Source organism: Triturus cristatus, chromosome 1_2, assembly GCF_964204655.1.
Source record: "Triturus cristatus chromosome 1_2, aTriCri1.1, whole genome shotgun sequence".
NCBI lineage: Eukaryota > Metazoa > Chordata > Amphibia > Caudata > Salamandridae > Triturus > Triturus cristatus.
The window spans coordinates 854526549-854538729 of NC_140580.1; the positions used below are offsets into that span (position 1 = coordinate 854526549).

Consider the following 12181-nt stretch of genomic DNA (forward strand, 5'->3'; position numbering starts at 1 on the left):
CAAATGGCTCCCCCTCACCTCAAGACCCAGGAAGAAGTGACTGATGTAGTACATTTGTCCTTGAAAGTATTGCATAAGATTTAGAGACCAGACTGACCTTCTTGCGATCATCCTCATTCTCAATGGGATCCACAGCACAGCAGGGCTTTGCATACAGCATGAAATCGAACCGGGCATATTTGCAGAAACCACAGGCATTGCAGAGAAAGGGGTCTTTCTCATCGTAGTTAATTGACCTATAAACAGCAAGAAACACTGATTTGGGAAGGGATCACCACTGGGAGGGAGATAAAGTTATGCTCTTGTCGACCTCAACTTGGAAAGGGACTAGAATATGTATACATACCCAAGATGTGACAGAGGCTTGTGGCAGGAAACAGTGATTTTTAGGGAAATCTTAATTCCCATGCAAGCAGCTTGAAAGATTTACTGCCTTTTCAGCAATCCCACCTTGGCTAGTATGGCTGTCAATTAAATAGCAGTGAGCTTCTGGGCTACTTAAACCTGTCCTTGGATCCATGCAAGATGTACCATACAAACAAGTTACTTACCTCCGGTAACAATATATCTGTAAAAGACATATTAGTTATGGATTCCTCACCTTGGAATTACCCCCAGGCGTCAGACTGGGTCCGGAGAATTTTTCTTCAGCAGTACCCCTGCACATCGGGAGGTGGCGTCGGTCGTCTCCGCGTTAGTCGTTGGCGTCGTGATCGCCGGAATGACGTTGCAGTATCTACTTAGAGGCCGCCCCTGAGCGCTGACGTCAGTTCTTTACACGACATTCCACGCCAGAGGCGCAGAGCCATGCAAGACACTCACCACTGGTACACAGGGCCTGAAAGAGGAGTCCCTTACCCTAGAAGTCAGTTTGCAGAATGGGGAGGATGGGTGGGGCGGTGAGGAATCCATATCTAATATAAGTGTCTTACAGATATATTGTTACCGAAGGCAAGTAACTTGTTCATCTGAGAGAGACTATTAGTTATAGATTCCTCATCTTAGAATAGATATCCCAGCAATACCAACCCCGGAGGTGGTTCTGTGAACTAAGTTCACACCAGAAAGTCCTGGAGAACTGAACCGCCAAAGAAGCTGTCTCTCTGGACAGTAATGTTTGGTGAATGTGTGAAATCAAGCCCATGTGGCTGCCTGGCAGATGCCATGAAGAGGGACTCCACGTTCCAAAGCAGTAGTGGCTGTCGTTGCCTTGGTTGAATGGGTGTGCAGCCCCACTGGAGGTTCCTTCTTTGCCAAGGAATAACAGATTTTGATGCAAAGAACGACCCATCGAGAGATGGTCCGCTTTTCCACGGCCCGACCTTTCTTTGCGCCCACATAGCCAACAAAGAGCTGGTCATTCACCCCGAATTGCTTTGCGTGATCCAGATAAAATGAAAGCGCGCGTGTTGGATCCAGACGGTGGAGCCTCTCCTCTTTAGAAGGATGCGGGGGCAGGAAGAAGGTGGGCAAAGTGATGGTCTGTCCTATGTGGAAAGAGGTAACCACTTTGGGAGGGAAAGAAGGCCTAGTGCGAAGAACAACTTTGTCCGGATGAACAGCCAGGAAAGGAGGTTTAGAAGATAGAGCCTGAAGCTCACTCACCCAGCGAGCAGAAGTGATGGCAACCAAAAAGGCAGTTTTAAGTGTCAAAAGTCCGAGATGACAGTTATGTAGCAGCTAGAAAGCAGCGAACATAAGGTAGGTGAGAACCAGGTTCAAGTCCCACTGGGGCATAACGAAAGGAATGGGAGGAAACAAGTGAGTAATCCCTTAAGGAAGCGATTTACAATAGGAGACTTGAAAAGAGAAGGTTGATCAGGAAGCCAAAGAAAGGCCGAAATGGCTGAAAGATAGCCTTTTAGAGTGCCCAGAGAGGAGCTCTGCTGGGCAAAAGAAAGAACCTCTGAAAGGGGGCAGAAAGGGGATCCACAGCCTTTGCTGCGCACCATGCCATAAATTTGTTCCATCTACCGGTGTATATCGTTTTGGTGGAGGGACGCCTGGCTGCCAAGATAATGTGACAGACTTCGGGAGGAAGGTCGAAGGCTCTTAACTGTCGCTGCTCAATCTCCACGCAAGGAGGTTTTGGCTAGACCGGATCGGGTGGAGGACCGTCCCCGGCTGCTGCGACAGAAGATCCTCCTGAAGAGGCAGTCTGATCAGAGGATCGATGGCCATGTGCAGAAGATCGGGATACCAGACTCTTCTTGCCCAGTCCGGGGCCACAAGAATGACTTGGACCCGGTTGCGCTTAATCTTCTTCAGCACTCTGGGCAGAAGTGGTATAGGCGGAAAGGCGTAGAGAAGACCGCAACTCCACTCGCGACGAAAAGCGTCGCCTAGTGAGTGCCACTTTGGGAATTCCAACGTGCAGAACTGCTGACATTGCATGTTCTCTTCGGTGGCAAATAGATCTAACCAAGGCTCTTCCAACAGTTGAAAGAGGCCTTGCACCACCTCCAAGTGAAGACACCATTCGTGATTCATCATGCACCGGTGGCTGAGTTTGTCCGCCCTGGCGTTCAGAGAACCTGCCAGGTGTTGAAACACCAGGGACATGTCCTGATGTTCCAGTCACTTCCAGAGACGAAGTGCCTCCTGTCATAAGGTCCACGACCCCACCCCGCCCTGTTTGTTGCAGTACCACATTAGAGTGGTCTATGAACAACTGCACTACTCTCCCTTTGACAGAAGGAAAGAATGCCTTTAGTGCAAGACAGATTGCCTGAAGCTCCAGAAGGTTCCGCCAGGGACCAGAGTCCTCTGATCTCTGCCTCCCCATGTGGCCGCCCCACCAAAAAGTGATGCATCTGTCACCACTGTGAACTCTGGTTGGGGAAGGGAGAGGGACCTGCCGTTGACCCAATCCTGGTTTGTTAGCCACCACAGCAATTAGTGTGCAGTGCCCTCCAAGATCTGAACGCAATTGGAAAGATTCCCCATATGCTGTGCCCACTGGAACTTCAGGTCCCACTGCACAGCCTGCATATGCAACCTGGCATAGTCCATCAGCAGGGTGCAGGAGGCCATGAGGCCCAGTAGCCTCAGAGTCATTCTGACCGAAGCCCAGGATAGAGGCTGAAAGATCGGAATCATAGCACGAATATCCCAGACACGCTGTTTGGGAGGATAAGCCTGAAAGTGCACTGTGTCCAGAACTGCTCCGATGAAAAGGAGCTTCTGAGAGGGAATCAGGTGTGACTTTGGCACATTGAAGGTGAACCCCAGCGAATGCAGGAGATCGTCCGTAGTCTGGAGGTGAGCCTTCAACATCCAGTCGTCGAGATAGGGGAAGACTGGAACCCCTGATCTGTGCAGATGAACTGCGACCACCGCCATCACCTTCGTGAACACCTGAGGGGCGCTTGTAAGGCCAAAGGGGAGCACGGTAAACTGAAACTCTTTTGGCCTACTGTGAACCATAGGTAACGCCGATGGCCGGGCAGGACGGGGATGTGAAAATAAGCATCCTGCAAGTCCAACGCTACCATCCAGTCTCCAGGGTCGAGGGCAGACAGGACCTGAGCCAGTGTCAGGATTTTGAACTTCTTCTCGAGGAAGCAGTTGACGTTCCTGAGATCTAAGATCTAAGATAGGATGCAGGCCCTTGTCCTTCTTGGGCACCAGAAAGTAGCGGGAACAACCACCATGATCTACGTCTGGGGCAGGAACTCGCTCGATGGCTCTCTTGGCCAAGAGAGCCGTAACTTCCAGTTGGAGAAGGGCCAAGTGATGTCAGATATGCGATGGAATTGAGGTGGCATGAATGGAGGGGTATTCTCGAAGGGGAGGGAGTAGCCCCATCGGACTATCTGCAAAACCCACCTGTCCGACGTGATGTTGAGCCATTTGGGGAGGTGATGGTGAATCCTGCCGCCCACTGGCGAATGGTGGCCTTGAAAGGTCAGACTAGGAGGGCTCAGAGGCTGCTGCAGACGGGGCGCTGGTGGACTGGCCCGCCCACTGGCCCCCAGACCAATGACGGTGGATCCCACGTCCCCTGGCCACGCAGAGACTGGACAGCTAGCGCAGGCCTGTGGCTCTAGACAGAACGTGGCGGGGCACCTTTCCGTAGCCTTAAAACGCTCAAGCGCGTTGTCTGTTTAGTCGCCAAACAAGTGACTGCCATCAAAGGGCATGTCCAAAAGCATAGATTAAACATCACCCAAAAAGCCAGTCGACCTCAGCCAGGCATAGCGTCTCAGGGCTACTGACGTTCAAATTGTCCTTCCCAGCGAATCAGCGGTGTCCAGCCCACATTGTATGGCGACTTTCGTTGAGTCTCTCCCTTCGGCACCTGCACGCGAGAGCACGGCCTGGGCCTCCTCCGGGCACTGTGGCAGCACCTGAGAAACTGTGACCCACACAGAGAAGGAGTAACAGCCCATGAGACATGCGATTTCACCAACCGCAATCCTAAGATGGAGGAAGAAAACATTTTCTTCCCAAGGTGGTCCAGATTCTTGGATTCCCTATCGGGTGGTGCGGTACGGAATGCGCCCTTGGAAGTCGAGGCTTGGACCACCAAGCTCTCAGGGGTGGGTGTTGAGAGAGGAAACTGGGGTCGCCCGGGGCCTGGCAGTGGCATCGGGCAGTCATCCTATCCACAGGAGCCCCTGTGATGGGCTTGGACCAAGTGCCCAAAAGGATGTCCGTGAGGGCCTCATTGAAAGGCAGCAGGGGCTCCGAAGAGGCCGCTGCCAGTTGAAGCACCTCTGTCAGGAGGTTAGGTTTGACTGCCACCGTTGGGAGCTTGAGGTTTAAGGCCTCAGCCTCCCTACACAACACCACTGCGTATGATGCACCCTCCTCCGTAGCCACGGTAGGGGGAGATAGCATGCCAAGGTCCGGGGAGGTGTCCAGACTACTGGCTTCACCAAACTCCTCTCTCCAGTCCGGTTCTTTCAACTGGTCTGCCAGAGGGTCCACTGACTCCTCCCAGTCTTCCTTACCCTCCTCTGGTAGCCACTCAGGGCAATAGGGAACACCAAGGGAGAACATGGGTACAAAAGTACCGGTCAGCGCCAGTCCCAACGTAGGTCCGGCTCCGTGCCCACATCGAGGGGGAGGCTGGGGTCGATGTCGGTTGGGGACATAACCGTGGTTGGAGGGGGCGGAGGTGTCGCCAATGGATTTGGCAAGGGAGGAGGTGTCACATGCTCTACCGAAGCCGATCTGGATCCAGGCCTACCTCCCTCAGGGCCCTGCGACGCCGGGGCTGAAGCCACCCGCATCGAAGGCCTAGAGCCCACAGCCGGTAAAGTAGGGCTGCCCAAAGATGGAGTGGAGGGCTTGGTAAAAGCTGAAAAGTTGGGCAGGGGTTGCCCCGGCTCCCGGAAAGGGATGGAGGCTCGGCCGACACAACAGGTTCCGCAGGCGACTACCGTCCACAACCTGTAGGAAAGTGGGTTTCTGTTGCAATAACACCTCCACTTTTTGCCAGACTACTGATCGATGTATGACGTAACAACGCGAGTCAGTACAACGTGTGCCGTAACATCGCGGTCGCTACAACGACTGCGATGTTACCACGCTATGTCATTACAACGCAAGTCTTTATATCGACTTGCGCTAGATGGCGTGCTAACATTAGAAAAGTGTAATTTACTATTCCAACTCCAGTCCACTTGACAGTAAGGAAGGTGTTGGGATAGTAAACTACACTATTTGTAATGTTAGCACGCCATCTAGCGCAAGTCGATGTAAAGGCTTGCGTTGTAATGGTATAGCGTGGTAACATCGCAGTCGTCGTAATGACCAATATGTAACAGCATTGCAGTGTACTGACTGCGATGTTAAGGATGTTTCCCCTACTGATGCACTTCTTTTTCTTGGTGTGCCCTGGGTCCCAGCCAATCAGGTTCCCAGTGCTTGTGTTCTTTCCCCAAAACGAACCCATTTGGGATCTCTGGCCACAGGTCAGCCCCTGGTAAATGGTACCACAGGTACCCAGGGCACTGTGACCAGGGAATAACTCTAAGGGCTGTATCACTTATTGTGCCACCCTTAGAGGCCCTTTACCTTTACACACACACACTGCCTTGGCAGGCTGCTTGTTTTGGTGCAGAACAAAGTGAAGAGTCAACGTGGCACACATCCCTGTGTGACATGGCTACAACCCACTGCCCTGGCATCGATCAGTCACCCCTCTAGCTGGGTGCCCTATACCAGTGGTGAGGGTACAGGTGCGTGAGCCGTGTACCCCTACAGTATCTAAGCCCGTTCTTAGACATTGTAAGTGCAGTGCTGCCATTAAGAGTATATGGTGCTGGGGGCTTCTCATTACGAACTCCACAGCACCATAATGGCTACACTGAAAACTGAGAAGCTTGGTATAAAACTTCTCAGCACATTAAACCCACACCGATGCCAGTGTGGGATTTAATGACGCCCACTGACTTGGCCCCAGCCCTACAGGCCTTTCTTCCCCCTCAAACCTGCTCCTGCAATATCCTGGTGTGTCCTGCAGCCAGCAACCTCATAACCCCGGAGAAACTGCCTGCCTTCACTTCCAAAGATTGCTTCTCCCGTGAACACCGGATTTGTTCAACTGCAACCTCTGGCAGCAGCCTGAGACCGCAAATCCAGCCCACTCTGCACCCCCCGAACCTGGCCTGAGCTCGAGTGGAAAAACACCACAAGGAGGTCACCCTGGCGATCCTGACCCGAGATCCGGCGAGCCCTGACCTGCCTCAAGCCTCCAGCTGACGCCTGCAGCCTAAATCCAGAAGTTCCCCCCAACCGCGAACCGGAGCTGGTAAGAAGATCCCACCCCAAAAGGCACCGCTGCACCAGACGCCCCACAGCCTTGTGTGTCCAAACCGACGGTGCCTAACCAACCCCTAACTTCCCAACTTACCTCTCGAAGTGGTGGTCACACCCAGAAGTCCTTCGTCTCCCTGCCTGCAGTGCTTTTGCAAACTGGAGGTTCTCCATTGAAAACAACAGGGCACCCGACCTGGACCCTGCATCCGGCCGCCCTAGTGGCGCTGAGGGTGCACCTTTTGTGCTACTTTGTTTCCCCATTTGCCTTGACCTAAACCCTAGGAGCTTTGCTCCCACAACCAAGCGGCCTGCTTGTCAGCTGCCACCAACCGGAGGCCCCTTATCCCCCATTGGATAACATTGGGCCTCAACACTCTGCACCGAGCCGCCCTAGTGCCGCTGAGGGTGCAACCAGAGTGCACCACTGACCCTGGGGGACCCCAGAGTCTAGCCCCTGAACCTTAACTCCAAACAGTCGATAACTTACCTGAGAACCGATAACCTGGTTTTCCTCCATAGGATACCATTGACAATTTTCTTCCAAAAAGTTTCAAAGTGTGGAGTTTGAAATCTAAAAATATTCTTTAAAAATCTCACGAATAAAGGGGAGGAGCCTAGCGCTTGACCAAGATGGCCGCGTGAGCTTTGAGCTCCCGAGACCCTCGTGCCCTCCGTCGTCTATCCTGTATATAATCCTGTTTGTATGCATGGCATCGTGTAGATGACTTGTCAGGGAGGCGATTGATGCCACCCGAGGTCGAATCGCCCACCGGGAACCGGAGTTATGCATGGCGGAAGATTGAGGCCTATCTCCGAGGGATGCCAGGGGCTCGAGTTGGCAGGATGCCCGACCTCTAATTGAACAACAGCGGCCAGGCGAGGTGTGAACTGCCGGACGGAGGTCCCTATCCTTTCACTTTCTCGCCCTTTGTCTGCCCAGCCCAGGGAGTGCTCACGGCTGCTTTATTATCATTTGGACGCTCTGCATGCCACACTGGCGACCCATCGCAAGACGGAGCACTCCTGATCTCTCTCGCTGAGAGAGGGCAGTCCTGTTTGAACCGACTTACTTGAGCCCACCATGTCGGGCAAAGCAGAGGTGGACCGGCCGAAGCCTAAGGCCACCAGGCGGGGAGCCTATACTCAAGCCAATAACATGGACCGCTATGCCCAGCAGAGGGGGTCACCGGGTGCACCGAGCCAGTCCCCGGACACACAGAAGACTGCCTCACCCTTGGCCCCGGAGCTCTCACTGCAGGATGTCATGGGCGCGCTCGACGGGCTGCAGACTTCGATTGGGAGACAGTTTGATGCCCTGGCGCACAAAGTGGATACCATCTTGGTGGATGTTAATCTGATCCGCGCGGATTTGGGCAAAACAAATGAACGGGTCAAATCCCTGGACATCAAGACCACGGGCCTCGCCGATGATGTCTCGGACCTGCAGACCGAGGTCCGTAAGTTGCGGACCGAGAGTGATCTCGCCGCCCGTCGGCTGGAGGACTTCGAGAGCCGGGCCAGGCGCAGCAACGTGCGCGTTGTCGGGGTCCCGGAGTCCTCGGACGAGACTTCCGTGGACCTGCTCGTGGAGGACTTGGTGCTCAACCATCTGCAGCCTAAGGGTCTAGGGAAGTTCTTCGCAGTTGAGAGGGCCCATAGAGTGCCGGGTGGGCGGCCCAAGGTGGGGGCCCCACCGAGGCAGATTGTCGCCCGGCTCTTTCATTTTCGAGACCGGGACGCTATCCTGCAGGCCTCGAGGGTAACGGGCCCGGTCCCCTTCCAGAACGCGTCGGTGAATTTCTATCCTGACTTCACCCAGCAGGTGCAGAGGCAGCGGCAGGGCTTCCTGGGGGTGAAGAGGAGGCTTCGGGAGAGGGAACTGAAATACGCCATGCTCTTCCCTGCCAGACTACGTGTGGTGTTTGAAGACCGAACATTCTTCTTTGAGTCGCCTGCCATGGCGGATGAATGGCTGGACGCTCTGCCTCGACGACGCACGGAAGAGGACACTGCCGTAGACGGGGACAGTGGCCGGGATGAACAAGGTTGATGTCTTCGGAACCGGACAGACTCGGACTGACTTTAGATAATGACTTGCAGTAAATACGGAGGTTGTGGGAGGACGAGGGAAGCTCTTTCCTCCCTTAGGGTACTTTTTGTAGATTTTGGGTTTGGTAGGGCGACAGGCACACTGCAAGTTGGGGGGGCTTTGTAAGCTGCAGCAGGGGTGCAGGTTGGGGGGGGTTTCCGGGATTTTGGGTTTGTTGTTGGGGGGTTTGTTTCCGCAAGGCATAGTGATTATTTCCAGGACTGTTCCATGGTGGCTCTTCGGGTGTGGGGTGGGCCTCTTTACGTTTGGGGATGGGGGGTAGGGGTTTAAGTGTTATAAGCTGGAATGTTAATGGTTTGGGGGATCGCATTAAGCGTGGGATTGTTTTGCAATTCTTGAAACGGTCATTGCCGGATGTTGCCCTGCTGCAGGAGACGCATCTTATAGGTAATACGTGCTATGCTCTGAATAGGAAGGGTTATAAATTCATAGCTCATTCGGGATTCTCCTCTGGGTCCAGGGGTGTGGGCATCCTAGTCAGAGCCTCGCTACCATTTGAGGTGGACTCCACCATTGTTGATGATAGGGGGAGGTTTGTGGCGGTGGCGGGGCGGTGGGAAGGAAGAACTTTGGTTTTAGTTTCGGTTTATGTCCCGCCGGCCCTGCAGGCCTCCACGTTCACAGATCTGGGTAGGGCCTTGCTGGATCTCCCGGGGGGTATGCTTGTGGTGGGAGGTGATTTCAACGCTGTTGGCTCCGGTCTGCTGGATAGATACCCGCCCAGAGACACAGGGGGGGCTCAGAAGTGGCTTCCAGACTTTCTAGACACGCTTGGCCTGATAAACTGCTGGAGGCTCCGGCACCCCACACAGAGCCAATACACTTTCCACTCTGGGGCGCATGGTAGCCTTTCCAGGATTGATTACCTACTCACTCTGGCTGCGCATGCCTCATTGGTGTCCGAGGCCAGGCACATGGCGCGTGGTATATCTGACCATTCGCCAGTGTGGGTCAGGCTGGATCTAGGTCGGGAGGGAGGGGGAAGGGTGGCCCCTATCAACCCTTGGTATTTCCGAGACCCCAAGATGCGCAGCGCGCTGGTAAAGACAGTAGATAATTTTTTCAAGGACAATCAGGGATCCGTGGACTCGGCAGTGTCGCTGTGGGAAGCATTTAAGACCGTGCTGCGAGGGGAAGCCCTCTCCCTTGTAGTGGCTGCCAAGCGGCGGAGAGATGGCGAGGTTTTGCAGGTTGAGGAGGAGATCGCGGCTTTGGAGGGAGCGCTGGAGGAGGAGGTTACAGAGGCCTCACTGCATGAGCTGTGCTTGAAGCAATCCGAGTATAAGGACCTGGTGACGAATGCCGCTAAGACCCTCAGTAGGGAACAGCAGGGCCGCCTGTATGATGTTGGTGACAAGGCCGGGAAACTCCTGGCTTGGCTGGACAAAAAAGAATGGGTTAATAGAGTAGTGCCGGAGTTGACGGGAGAGGGGGGAGAGGTGATTGTGGAACCTGAGAGGATTGTACAGTGTTTCTCGGACTATTTCCGTAAGGTTTATGCCTCAGTGTCGGACAGGCCGCCCGAGGACTCGCGTGACCTCCTGCGTGATATCGCATTGCCCTGTCTCTCCGATATAGATAGGGACGATCTAGATGGTGACATAACGGTCGATGAGGTGGCGGGGGCTATCCGCGCGTTGAACTCGGGCAAGGCCTCGGGTCCGAACGGCTTGCCGGTCGACCTGTACAAGCTGTTTCCGGATAGGGTCGCCCCTCACCTGCGCGCCATGTTCGTGGAGGCGCGGGGGAGTGGGGCCCTCCCGTTGGATCAGCGACTGGCGACGATTGTGGTTATACACAAAGAGGGCAAACCCCGAGATACGTGCGCCTCATATAGGCCTATCTCACTCCTTAACGCAGAGCCGAAAATTCTGGCTAAAATCCTGGCGGCCCGATTGATTAGGGTACTCGGTGACTTGGTCCACCCGGATCAATCCGGATTTATCCCGCACCGTAACACAGCGTTAAATCTTCGGCGCCTTCATGGTGTAATCGCCAGGGCGGGCACGCTGCGTGAACCAGCTATTGTGGCGTCTCTTGATGCCACGATGGCCTTTGACACGGTGGAATGGGCATATTTGTGGGCCGTGTTGACCAAGTTCGGCTTTGGCCACGGTTTTGTGAGCTGGGTGAGGTTGCTCTATGAGGGCCCTCTTGCGAGTGTGGTGGTAAATGGCCGGGCGTCGACTCCGTTTCAGCTTGGGAGGGGTACTCGGCAAGGTTGTCCCCTGTCGCCATTGTTGTTCGCCCTCGCCCTGGAGCCGCTGGCTGCGTGGACACGCTGGCACCCGGATATACGGGGACTTAGATGGTCGCCTGAACACGAGGACCGTATTTCGCTCTATGCTGATGACATCCTGTTGTATCTTGCCTCACCCAAGAAATCACTTATAGTGGTCTGTGACGTACTCACATCTTTCGGTAGGAACTCGGGTCTCGTTATCAACTGGAGTAAATCGTATTTATATGTTCTTAGTGGCGAGGTTCCACCGATCCCTCGAACTTGTTCGATCCAGGTCGCTCAGCAGGGCTTCGTGTATCTGGGGATCTTTATCTCCATGGACTCTGCTGTGCGATATGAGAGGAACCTGCTCCCCCCCTAGCGCGCCTGAGGCGGGATGTGGAAGGCTGGCGGAGGCTGCCGCTCTCCCTCGTTGGGTGCGCGGCCCTGTTCAAAATGATGTCTCTTCCCCGGTTCCTCTACGCACTGCAGAATACTTTGGATTGGGTACCGGCCAACTACTTTCGGGAGGTCGAAGGCCTCCAACGAACGTTGCTGTGGGATGGGCGGCCGCGAATAGCTATTGCAAAGTTGACACTTCCATGGTACGACGGGGGTATTGCGCTTCCAGACATCCGACGGTACTATTGGGCCACCCAGCTGAGTGCGATTAATCATGGGTTTTATGGCCCTGCCCTCAGCCCTGGGTATGCCATGGACAGGTGGTTGCTGCGTGGTGGTAACTATTACAGGGCGTTGTACTCGCGGTCCCTGGACTCGTCCCTCACGGGGCCCACTGGGGTGGCGGTGCGTGTGTGGAAGATGGCAACTGACTCGCTGGGCTGGAAGGATAGGCTCACCCTCGCTACCCCGCTGTTTGAATCTGAGAGACTGGGTAGGCTTTGGCACACAAAAGGCTTTGACAAATGGGACTTGATCGGCATCTCCAGGGTCGGAGATGTGCTGATTAAGGGGAGGGTGAAGTCCTTTGAAGAGTTGCAGAAGGAGTATGAGCTGGGGCCATCCGAGTTTTTCCGCTATATTCAGGTGCGTCACGCCCTCCGATCAGTCCTCATAGAGGG

General features: G+C 54.5%; 1 protein-coding gene across 14 annotated transcripts in view; it reads right to left on the reverse strand.

Moving 5' to 3' along the window:
* Positions 1 to 12181, reverse strand: part of UBR4 (ubiquitin protein ligase E3 component n-recognin 4) — a 1980383-nt gene that overhangs the window by 293214 nt on the left and 1674988 nt on the right. For all 14 annotated transcript variants that reach the window (XM_085609056.1, XM_085609055.1, XM_085609054.1 and 11 more), the window contains one exon: positions 98 to 236. In XM_085609056.1, the coding sequence (XP_085465182.1) occupies positions 98 to 236 (139 nt within the window). The remainder of the gene's footprint in view (positions 1 to 97; positions 237 to 12181) is intronic.